Source organism: Cyclopterus lumpus, chromosome 17 (assembly GCF_009769545.1).
Source record: "Cyclopterus lumpus isolate fCycLum1 chromosome 17, fCycLum1.pri, whole genome shotgun sequence".
Taxonomy (NCBI): domain Eukaryota; kingdom Metazoa; phylum Chordata; class Actinopteri; order Perciformes; family Cyclopteridae; genus Cyclopterus; species Cyclopterus lumpus.
Window position 1 is genome coordinate 13,416,952 of NC_046982.1, and position 19,434 is coordinate 13,436,385.

General features: G+C 38.0%; 1 protein-coding gene across 3 annotated transcripts in view; it reads left to right on the plus strand.

The window, feature by feature from the left end:
- The first annotated feature begins 1,589 nt into the window (after window positions 1-1,589).
- LOC117746926 (guanine nucleotide exchange factor VAV3-like) overlaps window positions 1,590-19,434 on the plus strand; it is a 40,778-nt gene continuing 22,933 nt past the window's right edge. The window contains exons 1-15 of one of the 3 annotated variants that reach the window (XM_034556266.1): window positions 1,590-2,352; window positions 5,431-5,547; window positions 9,894-9,952; window positions 10,372-10,437; window positions 10,889-11,006; window positions 11,428-11,514; window positions 11,794-11,862; window positions 11,951-12,054; window positions 12,575-12,674; window positions 13,041-13,136; window positions 14,930-14,998; window positions 15,826-15,912; window positions 16,613-16,698; window positions 16,915-17,047; window positions 18,933-19,042. In XM_034556266.1, the coding sequence (XP_034412157.1) occupies window positions 2,149-2,352; window positions 5,431-5,547; window positions 9,894-9,952; window positions 10,372-10,437; window positions 10,889-11,006; window positions 11,428-11,514; window positions 11,794-11,862; window positions 11,951-12,054; window positions 12,575-12,674; window positions 13,041-13,136; window positions 14,930-14,998; window positions 15,826-15,912; window positions 16,613-16,698; window positions 16,915-17,047; window positions 18,933-19,042 (1,505 nt within the window). In that variant the 5' untranslated portion in view covers window positions 1,590-2,148. Of the gene's footprint in view, window positions 2,353-5,430; window positions 5,548-9,893; window positions 9,953-10,371; window positions 10,438-10,888; window positions 11,007-11,424; window positions 11,515-11,793; window positions 11,863-11,950; window positions 12,055-12,574; window positions 12,675-13,040; window positions 13,137-14,929; window positions 14,999-15,825; window positions 15,913-16,612; window positions 16,699-16,914; window positions 17,048-18,932; window positions 19,043-19,434 lie in introns of all 3 variants that reach the window. The other 2 variants (XM_034556265.1, XM_034556267.1) reach the window with 2 other exon arrangements.

A 19,434-nucleotide genomic window follows, 5' to 3' on the forward strand; every position in this document is an offset into this window, starting at 1 on the left:
ACCGGAAGTTGACAAAGGAGACGCGCGAGGCAGAAATAATAATAACCATAATATTACTACTACTGCTACTACTTGTACTACTAAAAATAATTAATAAATAAAAATAATAACGATAGATCACCTAATTGTTTAACGCTATATGTATCAAGTGTGAAGATTAACTCGTGACAAATTTAAATAAACTGAACAAATTCCACATTAATTAATATTTTAATTCAGAATTTTTTAGAATTACATTTTTATTAATGAATCATTTTCATAATTATTTTTTCTTGAATATGGCTCAGCAGCCCTGGGGACTTAGTCCCATTCTCTGAACAATAGTGTAAACAATGATGTTCTTTAAAGTAACTAGACCTTCTCACCGTCTCCAGGACAGATCATTGCGATTAAGCAATACAATCGGCCTTGTCTTAAACCTGCATTAGATTTCTTAGCCACTTGGGCTGTAAACCAGACATAGACATGTACTTTCTGTTATGCAAAGCTATAAGCAGTCTTTTTTATTCTAAGCAATCACTTTAACATTATTCATTTTATTTATTGTTCAAAAAATATTGATGAGGGTAGCTTTCAATAAATGTGCCTCAATTTGTTGTGTTACTTTAAAATGTGTTTTCCCTATGGGTTGTAGCTGCTGGGCCGGTGTGTAACGTGTCCATTTAGTGCTACATTTTTTTAACCTTTTATTACTAATGTCCAATTAACCAGTTCTTATCTAATCTAAGCTTCAGAACAACTGGTTTTGTAAATCTGACAATAAATTAGATGTTGGCTTTTGAATGGTGTTTGTGTCAGGAGTAGTCTTATGTGTTTTACCCACATGTTTTATCCCTCTAAGAGAGTGCTGCTGCTATGGCCGAGACTGACCAAATGTGAAAATGGGTTGTTGTCCTCAATTTATTTTCAGGGATAACATCTGATACTGTGTAGACAGTCCATTGGGTGGGTATTTCAATTGTATTTTAGTGATTTTTAAGTAATAAAGATAGCTAGTTTTCCTACTTAGCTTACTCTAAGTAAGTATACAAGTAGAAGTTTATGAGCCGGCTCATTGTCTGAGGAAACATCTGGCTCCCTCACAGTGTAAAACAAGATGGGATCCCCCTTCCTTCCTGTGTTTACAAAGAGGATGTCCTTCTCCCTTTTTCTGTTATATACCTTGATTCTTTACTATCTAACTTATAGAAACACAAACTATACACACCACAAAGAACTCATAGTCACCTGTTGAAGCTGTTTATAATCCACATGGAATGTCAACTGAGAGTGCACTGCAGCCAGGATTACTTTGTACCACATATTTTTTCATAGAATAAAAAGAGATACACTGTGTCTATGAGTAATAAAATAAGTGCAGGAATCTTTAGTCTTTCAGTCGACCAACAAAACACTCACTGCCAACAATTTTAATAATATGTTAATTAGGCAAATCGTCAACTGATGATTTAATCTTTTTTATCTTACAATATATTTGCTATTTCGGTATTTTTTGGAACATCTGATGGCCATATTTTGAATATATTGAACAATCATTCAGAAATAATTGAAATAATAATACAGATTTACTGACAATGAAATAACCATTAGTTTGAGCTCCATAGGTAAAATGAAAGAAACGTCAATGTGAAATGTTTCAATAGCAGCCAACAGCCGGAGGAGCTTCGTGCAAAGTTTAAAATAACGTTATCAAGCCTTGCACATGTTGACCTTGAAATCAAGTTGACATTTGTACACATATCAAACGTGGAAATAATCAGCGTTGATAAAACACCGACTGTCACGGCTAAACACATTAGAAGTTCCACACAGACCGTGTTTTACAGGGCTTGTTTCATGGACGATTCATTCCAGAAGAAGGTGAAATACAATGTTTTGTTTACAACCACCTCTGTGGAAATGGAAATCTCACAGAAGAAGGAAGGGGGAAGTTCAGACATGCGGACAGGGCTCCGCGCAGCCTGCGCCATGCCGCGCTCTTAAACCGCAGCAGCTCTCCACGTCCTCCAGAGGCGATGCTGGAGTTTGGCGAGACGAGCGGGCGGCGCAGAGGCAGCTATCATGCCGTAAGCGCAGGCTTAAAATAGTAAGGGCAAGGTTTTTTTTTCATTTGGCATTAACTTGCTGTTTTCACCGCTCTCCGACAACATGGAGGACTGGAGGCAATGCGCGATGTGGCTGATCAGCTGCAACGTGCTGCCCGCCAACCACCGGGTGACTGCGGACACGGCGCAGGTGTTCGACCTGGCGCAAACCCTGCGGGACGGGGTGCTGCTTTGCCAACTGCTGAACAACTTGAGACCTCACACTATCAACCTGAAGGAGATCAATCTCAGGCCACAGATGTCACAGGTAGACTAATCATTTCGGCGCAGCTCTCACACACAACTTTTGGTCGTAAGGTGTGCAGAGGAACCGCTAAACTGCTGTCAAATTCAACATATTTCCATAAAGAAGCCTTATTTAAGGGGTCTTAAAAGTTTGACGTGGTATGTGAGGTGACTTTTCCCTTAAGGTTACTCTATTAAAAATAGTGATTTTTCAGATCAAAGGAAAGCTTTTGATCATTTCCAATCCGTCACACATTATGTTCAAGTCATGAATTTGGGAACATAGAGCCATCCATTTGTGTCTGTGTCAAACTGACATTTGGACATGTCTATATATCAGTCTGCTTTATACAAAGGTGACAATTAGTCCTCAATTAGTGACTCAATGTGGATCCTTTTGTATGTCCTTATAAAAAAAATTCTTAAAGCTATTTCATCTTTTTTGATTTACCTCAGTAAATCAAAAAAGTCTGTGAAACCCTAAGGGGACGATCCAAGGCTTGACCTCTCGTTAATTATTCCTTCTGTCACTGGAGAGGCCTGATAAAATCCTAGCTTTGATCCACCCATTTGTTAGGGAACTTTTACTATGTGTGCAGCAGCTAGTAGCCATGTGCAGTTAGCTATTAGGAGACTTTGTGATTTCTTACACTTATGAACTAAAGCTCAAAAGGATGTCTATCTCTACGTTAGTGATTGAATACAGGTTTAATAAAACAAAAAAACTAATGGAATCTCAATGTGGCACAAATCACATTTTACTTGATATAATTGAGACAGTAGTTTGTTGAATATATCTTGTTAAACTAAACTTAAACTCACTGATAATCTTCCTGTAATATGTCAGTATAAGAACAAGACTTCCTGTGCAAAGACTCAAATTACATTTAGGCAACATTGCAGGTCATTAGGAGGATGATAACTATGACAACTGTATCATCTCTCCACTCTCCAACATATTGGCTTCTTAATAAGGTCATTATTAAAAAAAAAACATAATGTGAAGCACACACACCAAACATTTTAGTGGACTTCACAAGGTTAGTTTTTCAGACGTTAGATTTTAAAATAGTTTTAGTTGTCATGAATATATGATTGCAATGCTGCATCTGAACAGGTTTCTTGAACATCATTTAAGCAAAGAAACTATATTGGATTTTACCATCCACAAACTGCCATAAATAAATGGACACATCTAGTCAAACTGAACAATATTTCTTTGAAAATCGTTGCTTCTGTAATGAATAAAAGCCAGTTCTCGAGCAGCAGATTTGATCCTGCTTATAAACTGCATTGTTGTGTCTGCGCTCTGTCTGTGCACATCCACTCAAAACCAGGGGAAAATGTGAGGAACAATGAATAGCCAAAGCCTGCAGCTGTAGGCCGTCTGAATATGTTTGAGAAAGGCATGTGTGTCAGTGGGCTCCAGATTCTAAATGGCCCTTATATTGTGCCCTGTTGGCCTACGATCTTGGAAATAGAAACAAGGCCATGAAGGTAATGGGCTACAGAAGAGAGTGCAGTGTACTTACTGTAGTGAAAGTGCTATTTATACCATATTGTATGTTTAGCCTGGGTGCAAATGCAAAACTTGGAGTGTGACAGTAAAATGATTACGTATAAATTATAAATAATTTGTCTCTCAATGTCATCTCTGCGTTTGTTATGCATTCTTGCATAGAGAAAGTGGAATAAAAGGAATATTCAAAGACAATCTTTCAAGAGAGACTTTCTCATCAGATAACTCAGTGCTGCCAAACATCAATATGAGCGCAAGATAATGAATAATGTCATAAGTTACAAAATAAAAGCTTGATAGGGCAATATCAAAAGTAAACAGGATCAAGATCCCGACTAAACACAGCATCAATCAACCCATTAACCTCAGTTCAATCTATATAAGCATACCAAGGAATACCTGCAATTGTATTTTATGCTCCAGGGCTGCGACTGTAATCAGGAGTGGTGCGACGCCATCATGTTCATGCACTTCCTGTGCAGACAAACAGGCCCCCTGGGGCGGTGGAGTGATTACAGGCGTCTCCTTGATGAGCTGCTGTGATAAAAATGAGCCTATCTAGTCTCAAGGATCAACTCAGGCTCTAGTTTAGTCATTGCTTAATAATGTGCAAAAGGGAATATTATGTTTACTTTTACTGGGTGGTTTTTTTACAGCACCATTTGCGTCGATAGATTTTCAGTGGCCCACGCTTGAACCCGTAGCCATACGCACATCGTCTTTACGATTGTTCTTCTACTCTACTCCTCCCCCGGAGACACATATCCTCATAGGAAGTGACACCAAAGAGCACATGTTTCGTGGTTTCTTTTTTGCACTGTGAAACTTTATATTTTCACTTTCAGTTTGCTGTGTGTTGTTCACCCTCACCTTTATTAAGGCAGCTTCAAGTTCTTTGTGCTCGCATTATAGTGTTAATGTCAGTTTATTAAGGTTAAACACACTTAAATGGTTGGTTCTTTCAAATGACAATAAAAAAACAAACACTTTCTTAGTAATCAGATGGAGCTATCTCTCTCAAGATGCTGCAATTAAGGCACGTATTTCTTTTGCTCATTTGAGACGATAAAGACATTAAACATATTTTAAAAATTGAAGAGTATCTCAGTATCAGTATCTCTTTCCAGAAACAATGGCGCTGTTACTCTGGTTAATCCACTAGCCATGCTGTCAACAAAATACTCTCAATGAAAACTGATCTGGGACACTGTTTCTGTGAAGAAATGTAAATCACGCAAAGTATTATTGCATTGAGAAATCATGGTTTTGGTTGGCCTTTTCATTTTGCACCTGTTTCAGGTGAATAATGTATAAAAATGCCTTTCATTCTCATTAACAGCAAAGAGAAACAATTGTAGTGTAAACGATCTGCATGGCTATAGGTACGACTAAAATATATTTTCTTTTTTTTTTTTATGTTTGGAGGGACTGACCATAGAAGTTATTTCTAGAGTTATAAAAAATCCAATGAACATTTTGTCCCTCAGATGATTCTAGCAAATAGAAAAATGCACTTATTTATGTAAGTGATATACAGAGACAAGATATACTAAATACTGTGTCATTTTTTGCCCTTTGCAGTTCCTGTGCTTGAAGAACATTCGTACATTTCTGACTTGTTGCTGTGACGTGTTTGGGATGAAGAAAAAGGACTTATTTGAATCCTTCGACCTCTTTGATGTTCGAGACTTTGGAAAGGTAATACCCTCATCCATGTTTTTACGTATGATGATATTCTTCTACAATGCACATATTACTTCTGTTCTTTTTTCTTCTCCTCCCCTCTTTTGGCTAATTTCTTCTCAAGATGAAACAATTTATAAAAATATTCAAGATTTTCCGGCTATAACACTTGACTTTTACTAGCGGTGAAATGAGTTTGAGTTGATTGAGTCTGTCAATTCAATAGTACATTTTACAGTCTTTCTCTGTTTTTCAGATGTTTTAGTTAGAAACAATAGAACACATTGTGTTAAAAGTGTGTTATCGTTTGCAATACAGCTAATTCATATTGTATTCTCAAAACGCATCACGTGATGGTGGCTGTAAAGAAAATGCTGTATGAAAAAAGTAGACATTGAAATGTTTTTCATCATAGTACATCACATTATTGTTCTGCAGCTGCAGTTACTCAATAGTGATACAAAAAAACAACTGTATTTTCCTTTTATGAAATCTTTATTACAACTAATTTACTTGTCATCATTTGAATTGTTATTGTGGGAGCTGGTTTCAGTGAGTGTAAACAGTGTTACCAGGTCAGTGGGTTTGTAGTGCGCTCCTCACTAGACTCTCGCAGCAAAGGAGCCTGATTTAAGTGGAGAAAGCACACTCACGCTGAACCAGCCTCATTCCCTCATTTCCCTGGTTCAGTGCATTCGGTGCATAACTTTGCCTCGGAGCAGTATGAGTTGCCTGAGCATCTCTGGGTTATCTATGTGTAAATATAGTATGAATGTATTAATCTTTGCATTCATTCAGTACATCTGATAAAAGAGATCTATGCATTAATGCTGTTATTAAAATAGAGAATAATAAGTCTGTAAAATTCTTATTATCATCACAAAAAGCTTAATATGGGTAAACTACAACCCCTTGTACAATATTTTCTTCTAATAACTGTAATTATTCATTGATCATTGATTCTCTCCGTAAATTTGAGGGATTGCATATTTAGCTTTGCGTGCAGTTCCCCACACAGACTCTCTTTTCTTTCAGTTCAGTTTGTTGTGTTCTACAGAAGCTTCCAGTTAATCTGGCTGCTGATAATCCCGCATGGGAGGTGCTGCCTGCAAATACGTACAGCACATACAAGCTGGGCTGCATAATCTCAGTCATGTTCAAGAGTTGTCCATCAAACAAACAAGATTCCGGAGAGGGAAGACTGTGTCGCATCATAACTTGTTTTTAGTTTAAAAATACGGGTGTCTGCAGGTTTTCCGATTGGGTTGGATTGACTCCAGGAAGGGTTGTACAGCCGAACAAGAAATCCTCAATCTCTTCCCTATTTTCCAGAAAACATCCAAAAGAGAACATCTCAAATCTCAGCCAGTCTAATCCACCCGGGTTGAGGTGTGCCAACTCTGCCCGTAGACTGAGCATTAGTCCACTGCATATCTAATGAGAGCTCTCTAACCTACATTCCTCTGCTGAGCTACTACCAGCTTCCCCCCGAACAGCCACGCTGACTGCAGTAAGCAGCCTGGAAGCCGGACATGTGTTTATTCCTTTCCTCAACATAACAAGATGTCAATCTTGACTGTGAAAGCCAAATGTTTGCTTCCTAAATTCAAGTAAATAGAGAAAATGAAATTGTACGTTTTGGTTTTCTTTTTAAAAAAGCGATGGCATGTTTTGGTTAATTACGCTTATTTACTCTTTAATGTAAGATATAGATGTTTCTCTTAAATATGAAGCTACAAGCAGAGGGGTGATTATCTTAGTTTAGATTGAAGACTGGAAACAGCGAGCCTGGCTGTCTGAAAGTAACACAACCCAAATATCCTCTGAAGCTCACTAAATATTGCTCAGTTTTTTTTAACGGAATAATCAAAACAGGACACTTTTTAGTTAAATTTAATTCAATTAATTAATTTAAACCCTATGAGCTTTACATATCGTTTATTGTTAATGTGTGTCAGTATTTCTACTTGTATAATTTTGCAGCAAAGACAATGTTTCATCTATTGTGAATAACTAGTGTAGATGCAGAGCCTTGTTTTGCAGTCTAAAGCTGGTCTCTCACACTCCAGTATGAATCTTTCAAGTCACAAGCACACCTGGGTGTAGCCAAAGCCACAGCACTCACTCACACAGGAAGAAAGATGAAGTGCAGACAGACAGGCTGTGAGAGCTAACCCCTTTCACGAGAAGAGAGTCATTTGCAGCATTCTTACTGGAAACGTCTTCCTGCCAACTCAAGTGATGATTGATTGATGATAAATTATTAGGTTTATCTGGGCATAATTTGGAGATAGAGCTATGAAATTATTAAATTTGTGTAACAAAACATACACATTAAACACTGTCAATACTGTATGCCCCATCATACTGTGGTTTGTTTGATCAGTAAGGATCTCTTTATCTGAGTGGACACATTTATGTTCAGTGTGCAACGACTCTGTTAAAGGAACACTATAGTGACTGGTTTCCGTGACTAGCCACTCGGCTGGGTGCGTAGGAAAAGATCTTGTTCCTTACTCGCTTTTACAAAGAGATTCCAGGCCGTTTGTATCTTTGGGTGAGGTTCCCGTTTAATTACAGTTCACAACTGACAGTACGACTTATCTATTAGTTCCCTGGTCTCCCTCTGGTCTGTCTTGTTTGCGGTACAAAACGTGCGATCTCCCCGTCACCCATGCAACATTACATCTGTCAGTTGCACCTGTGCCCCATATATAAACTACCTACCACACTAATACACACCGCCACCCGTGGTCAACCTGAGGTAGGCTCCACATTCAAACATATAAAACACAGACATAACTAATGGCTCCTACAAACACAATAATAATAATAATTATTATTATAGCACAGATTCAAATCAGTTCTGTTCCCCAGTTTAATTTGTGTTTGCCGACTTTAGGCACACATATGTACAACTAATGTACATACAACTAATGTACATACACTGACTGTTGGTTTTTAAAGCTGTACTTTTTCTCATGCAAATTGTAATGTGTTTATTTACTTAAAATGTTGTAATTTTGATAATATTTTATATTGGCGATGGAAGCAGCATGGATAGGTTTCAGCATATTGGTTTATTGGTGGTGTAGTTGAGTTGTAGCCGAGTTCCGGTACATATCTGTTGATCAGACTTTTCACTTCTATCTCATACACAAACACCCCCACCACACACACACACAGCCACACACACAACCACACACACACATACAATGTTAAGAGGCAAAGGAGGAGGCCTGACCATTTCCTGCAGACCATGTGTATCTTTCTCCGCCTCTCTGTCTGCTGTCTGTCTCATTCCAATTGTATTATATTTGCATAAAAATAATCTAATTATAATAAAAATGATAATAATGTAAATAATACTAATAATATAACTAATAATAATAGAACAAAATTAAAGTTTATCATAATTGAGGTCACGGCCACTTTGAGTGACAGGTGGGAGCTGTATCAGCTCTCTAGCTGCTCGTTCTGCTACGTCATCTGGGCCCACCTCAGCACCATCGATGATGCACATTTTTGCAATTTCTTTTACTCGTTATTGCCAAGATGGCGACGGGCGGAGGGCAGCCACCCACTTTGAGCTTCACAACGGCTCTTCAGAAACCTGTGGGTGACGTTGTGGAAATTACGTCCATATTGTATTCTATTACGTACACGCACTACAAACGTTGTTACATAACAATGGAGTCAGATTTTGAAGGAGCGCAGTTAAGTCTCGTGTTCTACTGGTTTTTACTAGAATTTTCTCTCACATATTTTGCCGCTACCACGACAAATATGGAACTATAAAATTCAGAAAATGAATTCCTGCTACTCAAGTCTTATTTTGGTAAAGTTTTTTGGCTCATGAGTGGCTTGTTGTGCAACGATAGACATGTTGTTGCACACACAATAGCTACCACCAACACTACCATTACTGCATTTATACAAAATATTTTTTGTGATTTCTTTTATGCCCTTATCAGATAGTATTAGATGAGAGATGATTTGATAGTGCTGGTAGAGAGATGAAATGAGATACAGCAAGGTCCCCAGTTCAGGGGACTTTTTCATAGTCGTAACCGATGTGTTGCTCCCTGTTGAGATATTGGTTGTTGCTGTTTCAGCAGATGGATTCTAAATAGTTTTATGGTGTTACACATGTTTTCTATGCTGTAGCCAGTTGGTCGCTAAGTCGCTGCTGGTGTGTTGCTGCTGGAGTGCTTATTGCATTGATGTATGAAGAGATTAATTTGAGATGTATTTATTACAATAATTCCTGATGACATGATACTAGCATAGCTTTCTCCATCTCCCCCTTTCCCGCTCTCTCTTTGTGCCTGTATTAATTAACCCACTTTATTTTTTACCAGGTTATGGACACACTATCCAAGCTCTCCTACACAGCAATTGCACAGCAAGGAGTAATCAAGTAAGTTACCCAATATAAAAAAAACTAGCAAACACATTTTTATCCTTTTTTTTTTTTTAGCAATCTTTCTTTAAAAGAAATGAGTATGCCCTGAGAGACAGAAAATAAATAAATAAGGATGTTGTTTATCAGCCTGTGACTTCTATTTAGCATTTTAATGTTCTATGTATTTCTTTTATTATTATATTAATATATTTTTTCAGATTTGCAGATTTAATTATGTGGACTTGTGAACTAGTTGTTACCAATGTGTGTCCCGTTCTGCTGTACAAAAGCATATTAGTCTGTTCTGGATGCTTAAAAACATTTGAATAGATCGACAGTTAGTTTCCTGCAAAAGTAACTCTTTGATAGTATTTTCTTCATTGTGATTTTTCTGTTAAACACTGAGCCTCACACTGCTTTGCTGTCATTTCCAGGCCATTTCCCACAGAGGAAAGCCTCAAAGACGAGGACATTTACAATAATCTGGGAGACTTGATTGAGTATGTATGAGGCTCCTCTCTGCAGGGCCATTACTGGTGTTGATAGAACGTGATTATTTAGCTCTGTAGCAGAATTATTATCCATGCTCTCCAGGGGTCTGGACACCCACGTATTTTGTTGTAAGACTTGGCTCCGGTTCTCTGTTAATGTCAGAGGGATCAAATGAGTAATGCTGCATGCTTTTGATGACTTCTTGCTTACTACCCACATCAATCACATTTGATTGACAGAGACCAATAAGGGCAAACAAATATGAGTAAAACAAGTCCAATATTTGTATTATTTTCATGTCACATTTTAGTTATATTCAGAGAACGTTTTCCTTGAATGCTCATTATCTAATACATGCAGTGATTATGATGAGTTAATGAATATGAGGAAAAGAACAACCCAAAACAATTTGTAATCACATATACACAACAGAACTGTGTGTGCGTGCATGTGTGATAGTGAGAATGCCCCCGAGGATGAGGACGACTTGTATGCAGCGGTCTACGGGCTGGAAGAAGACTACGCAGGTGGAGAGATCTATGAAGACCTCATGAGGAATGAGCAGCATCCCCCTTCGGTACCGCAAGGACACACACACGCACACACACACACACACACACACACACACACACACACACACACACACACACACACACACACACACACACACACACACACACACATGTTTCGGGGGGGTACACATTGGCGGCCTATAAACCCACAATATATAACATAAACTTCTCACCTGGTACAAATGTGTGAATGAAATTCTCTTCTGATGATTGAAAGCGATTACTTTCTTTTTTAGGAAAATGCTGCATGTATATTTTTAATAATCATTTGTCAGAGTAATTTCCCTGTTAAGCAAAGTCATATTGCTGTTTGATGCACACAGGAGGAAGTGTGCATGTGCTGTTTTAAAAATAGTGTTGTTTAGAAATAATTTTTAAAAAACGTATCGGTGTATCAAACTTTTGTGTGCATCTTTCTCGAAGCAGGCAGAGGTGGATGTCCGGAGCTGCTGCCTCACAGAGATCAAACAGACGGAGGAGAAATACACAGAGACCCTGGAGTCCATCGAGAAGGTTCATAAACATCCTATTGTTCTATCGAGCACTGAGATTATGTTATGACATTAAAAATACATGGTTTTAAATTCATTAAAACAAATAAATCTGCAAATTAGACAATTCATTTTTAAATGTCATTTAAATGAGACATTTCAGGAAAAGTCACAGTTATCTTTTTTTTTTTTTTTTACAATTTCGTATGGCTCATTGGTGAAAGAATCTGAAAGAAGTGAAAGAATCTGAGAAGAGGCGCTGTGATGCTTCATTCAGGTGTTCAATTGTTTCTCTCTCCAGTATTTCCTGAACCCTCTCAGGAAGTTTTTCTCTGTGGCTGAAATCGACAAAGTTTTTGTCAACATTCCAGTAAGTCCTACAAGGTTCCCTTCTTGTCACATGACATGGAAATAAAATGTTCATATCCAGATACCGATGTCTTTTTTCTCTAATGCAGGAACTGGTTAAAGTTCACAAGAGCCTGATGGTCGACGTGCAGGACTCCATCTTAAACAAAAATGCCTTAAATCTCTACCAGATTTTCATCAGCTACAAAGAGAGGTAATAATGAAAACATCCATCTACATATATGGTTAGGTTGCAAGGAAAGTACAGTATGTGAGTTGCAGTAATCAGCGTTACGTGTGCAGCTTCACTATATCACTGTACTTTCCTCTTACAATCTTCTGCCAATACATTGGAATGCAGCGTCTTGCAACACTACGACAAACATAACTTCATTTACATGAGACATTTTCAGTTGTGTATCCATTCTGCTGCACACCAGCCACTTGTCTTTTTTAGTTCTCTATAAATTCCAGGGTTACACTGAAAGTACAGCAAATGATACACAAGAGAGCAAGGAGGATTCTTTTCTCAGTCATATCGTGATGTAATGTAGATGACTGTCTAGCAACAGATTCTTTTGAGAGAATCACTCAATATCATCTTTATCACAAGCAAATTAATTGCAACATATTACAAGTTACACTTTCTAATTTTGAGTGAGCACAATATCCCACACTGGCTGTACTTTTCCAAATAACCACTCATCAAAGGCTTCCGTGTCTCTCCTCTGCAGGCTGCTTATTTATGGGATATACTGCAGTCAGGTGGAGATCGCTATTGCTGTGTTAGACCTCATTTGCAAAGAGAAAGAGGATGTCCGTCTAAAGCTTGAGGTGAGACCTGAATAATGCACATGTATACACGCCATTGTACTGACTTCATGTTTTCCAGCGGCCCCTAGTGCCCTACACATATATTACATTACATGTTTTATTGCATTATGTATCTTGTTCTTTCCAGCTTTAAGAAACTTGAAAAACATTGCTACTATAAATTAATTAAAATAGCTAATTGTATGTCATATTAAATGAAAGTAACTGTAAGATACAACATGTTGGTTTAAAATGTGTGTTATCTCATGTCTTTATGAACTATGAGTGTATGTGCTCTATAACACAGAATAGGAAACAACAATATCATCTGTATAGTGGAGCTTGTCACTTATGCTGTTATAAACATGTGTCTTGTGTTTGTTGCAGGAATGCTCGAAGAGAGCCAACAATGGCAAGTTTACGCTGAGGGACCTGCTGGTTGTCCCGATGCAGAGAGTCCTCAAGTACCACCTACTTCTTCAGGTAGGGAGGTCCCACTCCACTCATTTAAAGTAAGAGAGTCTAAGAGTCCACTTAAGGTTTAAAGTAAATCTGTTTATTTCAGAGATCAGTCCTCCCTGACTAGAAAAAGGTGTGTTAATCAAAACTAATCAAACTTGCAGCCTTCTCTAAAGATATCGCATACATGCCAATTTAATCTTTTTTTCTATAAAAGACATCAAGTTTTACTTACCTTTTATTAATGTTATCTCAGTTGATTCAAAATCCTTCTTTCAGTAGAGAAGTGGCCACTTGAGGGCGACATTCTCCACCACTTTGCCAATCTTTACAGCTTCTCAGGCGATTATTGATGCAAAAAAAAGATTAGTCATTTAGGCGTTGCATTTACTCTTCTTATGTCAAATCGCTCAAAGAAAGTACAGTGAATAAAGGGAAAATTGAGCTGACAAACAAGTGCCTTTTAAAAGGGAAGCTGTAATGTCTGTCATCTGATTCTAAAATACATTTGCACGTGAAATTATCATTGCATGACTTATTGACTCTACACAATTATATCCATCAATTGTACTACCTACTGATAACTGTGTGACCCGTCTCCCCTGGTTAGTCTGAATCGGAGGTCAGACCACAGCTGACAGGGCAGACGAGGACAACGGCTAGAGAGCTGTTTCAAACTGTTGTGGAGGGTAAAGGCCTCTGTGGTAAATGGTGGTGATCCTGGTGTTCTCAGCCGCCCCCTAAGGAGGACTTTGGCAAGTGGGTACAAAGATAGAAAGGGAAGAGGAAAGGGTCAAATTAAGTGAGAGTGGATACTGCAAAGCACGTAAGTTGCACTGTAGCACTGTCGAGGAATAATTCATCTCTCCATTCTGTAACGTAATAAGAGAGGTACTGAAACATGCCTAAAAGGATTGTCCCCAACTTTAATATTATATATCATAGAAAAAATAAACTGCCACAGAAATGTGTTATGATATGTAGTTATGTTTGCTGCGAATATGTCTCACTCTAGACTAGTATACGTTATTTTATCTCATGTCTTCTTCTATACTGTGCCTCTGTGCAAGTTACACTCCCGGCAATAATCGCCATGTGTTGATTAATAAAACAGATGTGACAGATGTGTGAAGAAGAATTTAGATCATTTATTTAAATTTAAAAGTAGCAAAACCAAACTGTGAAAAACATATGCATTTTCTATATTATCTATATTCAAATGATTGGATTATTATTACTAATCCACGAATGTGCAAGCAGCATTTTCATGTTGTAGCTGGTTGAGGTGGAGCCAGTTTTACGTACTGATCTTATGTATGCAACTTAAATCTTTACTTTCAAAGTTGTAGCTGTCAAATAATGTTGTGAGGCAAAGGAACACTGTTTCCCTCTGAGATGTAGTGGAGTAGTATCATACAATTTAAATACTCAGGTAAAGTAAGTACATTATATTTGTACTTACTTAGTATAAGTACTATACTTGAGTAAATACACTTTGTTTCATTCCAGCACCTTTCCTCTGACATACAGCTTTTTGAATGATTTGTCTCTGTCTTCATCTTTTATGGTGTTAAATGAAGCATATTTGTCAATATTCACCAAAAAATACTCCTTATGCCCTCAAATAAGATTAATTTAAGATAATTATTAGAGCTTGAAAAGGCTTGTTTTTGTGTGAAAACGACACGGTAGCATTGAAAAGTAATCTAAATTAAATGAAATCAATAATCCAACTACTCGTGCTAAATATGTTTGCTCGAGTGTGAGTTTTGTGTGTGAACGCGGTCTATCCTTTCCTTTCTCTCCTCCTCTAACAGGAACTAGTCAAACACACTCACGATGCTGCTGACAAGAATAACTTGAAGATTGCTCTTGATGCCATGAAAGTAAGTGCAGTGCTTATGGTAAATGGTCTGTAATCATTGGGATTTCAGATTGTTACCAATAGCTAGAGGATTTAGTGGAAACAGGCTGTCTGCCATTCAACTATCAACTTTTATTATATGACAAAAGAAGAAGTCATAAATCACTCATGGTTCTTTGCTCAAAGTGGGTGTGAATTGATTCCACTTTTTTTTAACATCACACTAGGGAACACTTCCCTTTTCCAGTCCAGTAGGTAACCAGAGCTTAATAGGCAATTGATTTGAGGACACAAAACAAGCAGCAAATGCATCATTTTAGACACCTTGAATGCTTGATTTACACTTAGAATATGTACTAATATGGCGCGCATGCTCAGCTCACAGAAGGACAAAAACACCCTGCCTACAACATAAACATACTTTAATTGACATTAACATATATCTGTATGTTAAACCATCAGCCAGCAGCGAGGTTAGCTTAGCATTAATATTGGAAACGGAGAAACGGCATCAGTAGGTTGCCTACCAGCACCCCTAAAACTTAGTAATAAACACGTTATATCTGTTTTTATCTGTACCAAATAAAGTGTAAAATTATGGTTTTATTTGGTCGACTATTCCCCGTAACTGGTTTTAACACTTTGGTTTGAGCAAGCGTTGTTCTGGCTCCAGCTTCACCACGACCAGTCAAATATGAGAGTGCTATTGATCCTCACATCTAACTCTCAGCAAGAAAGCAAATAAGTGTACTTTGGATAAGTGTCTTTCCCAAACTACTGAGCAAACTATTCCTTTCAATGTACAGAACAGAATATGGTGTGTTACATGTGTGTGTCTGTGTTGCCTAGGACCTGGCTCAGTTTGTCAACGAGGTGAAGAGAGATAATGAGACACTGAGGGAGATCGACCAGTACCAGAGGTCTATTGAAAACCTGGTAAATGAAAATATTTTTCTATCAGCAGCTGTTTGTGTACACTTTTATACGGGTGCAAATTATCCTATTGCTTCAACATTTCCTGGTTAAAGCGTCTCGATTGTGATTTGTTACTTTTCTCATAATTTATCATGATAACTATCTTTAGGTTTTAGACTGCTGGCCTAACGAAAACAAGCATTTCAATACGTCACATTACATTACATTACATTACATGTCATTTAGCTGACGCTTTTATCCAAAGCGACTTACAATCATGTTACATTCATACACTGTAGAACAGCTACAGGGAACAATTCAGGGTTAAGTGTCATGCTCAAGGACACATCGACATTAAGCTCTGCGAAATTTTAATGGGCATTTTTTATGGAAAACAATTAATTTAGAAAATAATCTTCAAATTCATTATTAATGAAAACTAATAGTGGCAGCATCATCTTAATAACACATTTTTACTGTGATTAAAAATATTTAGTTAACGAGATTTCATTTTTCTGTAAGAGACTCTCTAAAAATGTGGGTTTCAGTGCAGAACACATCAAGGCTGGAGATGTGTCCCTCGTGACACCTCAACACATTTGAACTATTTTACTATATGCACTGAACCTATCAATGCATTTAATTCAAATGCATTTATTATATACATAATTCATTTTTATTTTAACATATTCATGTTAACCCTCTCTTATTTTGCTTTTAGAATCAGCCTCTATTCAGCTATGGTCGACCAAAAGGTGACGGAGAGGTGCGCATGGTCTCCAGTGTTGACAGGAGGAAACAGGACAGGTTGTTCCACTTCAACTTCAGTGTCCTTTTAAAAGGAATTAGGATATCAGACAGGAAAAACACACACTAAATGTCTGATGAAGGTCACTTTAATGAAACGCAGCTGTTGAATACATTTACCATATTTGTCATCAGTGTGCAAGAGCACATATATACAGTATATGTGCCAAATAAAGTGTAAAATGATGGTTTTGATTGTGTCTCCTTATTTTACAGACACATATTTCTTTTTGATGTGGCTGTCATTGTTTGCAAGAGAAGAGGAGACAACTATGAGATGAAGGACATACTTGACCTCAACAACTTCAAGATCACAAACAACCCTACCACCGACAGAGAGGGTAAAAAGGTCAGTTGGCTGCAAAACACAATATACTTCAATACACATAATTACACGGATGCCGCCCTTGTATATTCATATTTGTGCACTTTGCATTGAATATAGACTCTCTATCTACCTCCCATTTGTATTAGTTTTATGGCTCATACCAGTAAACTGCACAGCTAATGTACGGAAACGTATTCCAAATCCGTTTGGCTGCAGATTTCATTGCTTAAATAAATGTCGGACGCTTCATGGGAGTAATCTAGAAAGATGTTCTCTCCCTTTCTGGTGGAGGGTCATTCACCCCACACAGTTCGCCGTGTGTTGGCCGTATCGTAGTGGAGGGGACTCGTTGATGTCTTGTTGATGTATGCCCACAGATGGTGTCTTCTCACTCCGGTGCTGATTGCTAATGTGAATCTGACAGTTTGCCAGAATGGGATGGTTCTGTGGTTTTTTTATCAAAGGGACCCCATTATCATTCTCAGTTATCTTGTACACATGTAATGACACAAACAGTGTAATTTTGCCTGGATATGTCATTATTTTTGTCCCATCCACCTTCCAATATTTTGCTGCACAACAGTACACAGACATGTGCCACAGAAACACAGAACAAGACACATCTCCACAAACATAGAGATACTGTGTAACTACATTTAAGCAATATAAGCTACATTCACCTCAACACACACACACACACACACAGACACACACCGCAGGACAAAGATGCTAATATCAGGTGATGAATGTGTGCAGTCCTCCAAGGCTGCTCATAGCTATATATCATTTTCTGCTAAATGAAACTTCAGAGTGTGAATGGGGTGCCACTGAGCACCCACACAGTCATCAATGATTTAACACTCTGCAGAGCTCTAAAACACGCAGGACCTCGCAAGGCTGGCCAATCACTGCCAGGTAAACCCTACCACTTTTCCTGTTATTGTCATTATTATTATGACACAACAAGCTGGAACAGATTAGGGTGGCGAAAACTGAAAGGTTTGGGAATTGATTGAAAATCGTTCCCAAATATGCCCATGGGTAAGGCATTTAACGTGTTAAGTGCTGCAGTGGTAATAAATATTTGGTGGCCAGCGGTTGAAGAACCTGCCGGGCTATGAAAGTCGGCGATAGTTATTTTCTACACTCAGGATTTTGTAAGATTTATAAAACACAATAGGTGAAGTACTTTTGAAACTACTTTTTGGATTGTGTTTCTACATTTAGGATATATTTGGAAAAGTAAATCCAACGGAGTCTTTGGTTCCTCTGTCATCACAGTTGAAATCCTCTTTGGGCAGAACTCTGCACTGCAAATGTGTGACTGTACATTTACATTCACTTACCAGCGGCTAATGGTTACATTAGTCTCACTTTCCAGTTACTGGATCATATTAACAGTACATTAATGTAAAATGACACACAGTAGTTATGACAGTATTGTACTGTGATTTAGCAGTGTGCTCCTGTAGAATTACTATATTTAACTATGACTTCACAGTTGATGTCCAAATTACTGTAATTTAGTAATAAGCCCAATACTGCTGTCAAATTAAAGTGTAATTTATATTAAACGTCTATTGCTGCTGCTCTAAAAAAAAAAAAAAAACAGCTGCCAAACTCATTCTTAGTTAGTCTGTGAGCCTGCTGTTACAAATAAATCCTAACATCCTACCATGGGTATCTGTGATTTATGATATAAATGAAAACAAAAGCAAACTAAAACGAGAGACAGTCCAGTTTGTTGCTGTAATAGTGTAACCACTGAGCGATCGTGCCACCCACCATTTTTAAGTGTACATTGTGAGACAATTGTGTTCATGTTGCCGGGGAAGTCTACCGTTTATGCACAAATGTGCATAAGCATTCATGAGAAATTCACTCAGTTTAATTCCTGCCTCCACAGTGGTGCTACGCGTTCTACGTGACTCACCAGCAGGGGCACGCAGGCTTTGAGTTCTTTTTTAAGACCAGAGAACTGAAGAAGAAGTGGCTGGATCAGTTTGAAATGGCCATGTAAGTATGCAAACACATGGACACCACAGTCAGGATAGTTTGTAGGCTGCGCAGAAGACCAGTGTGTGTATAACAGGAATAAATAACTGTGCACTTGTATGCGCACGTGGGAGTATGTTGTCTATTTGTCTTTGTTTGCATGCATGTTATATCAAGGCCAGGAGAGGTATTGACTCTTTCATGTGCACTGTTTGATCAGGTCTTAGCTGGAATCAAACACACACACACACACACACACACACACAGTCACACACGCACACACACACACACACAAACACACACATACACATAGACTGTTCCAAAGAGCTGCAGAACTACAAAGAAGTCACTGCCTCGATGGTTCTTCAAATCAGTGCTTTATGGAGGTATATCTTTTTTATTATTTTGTAACA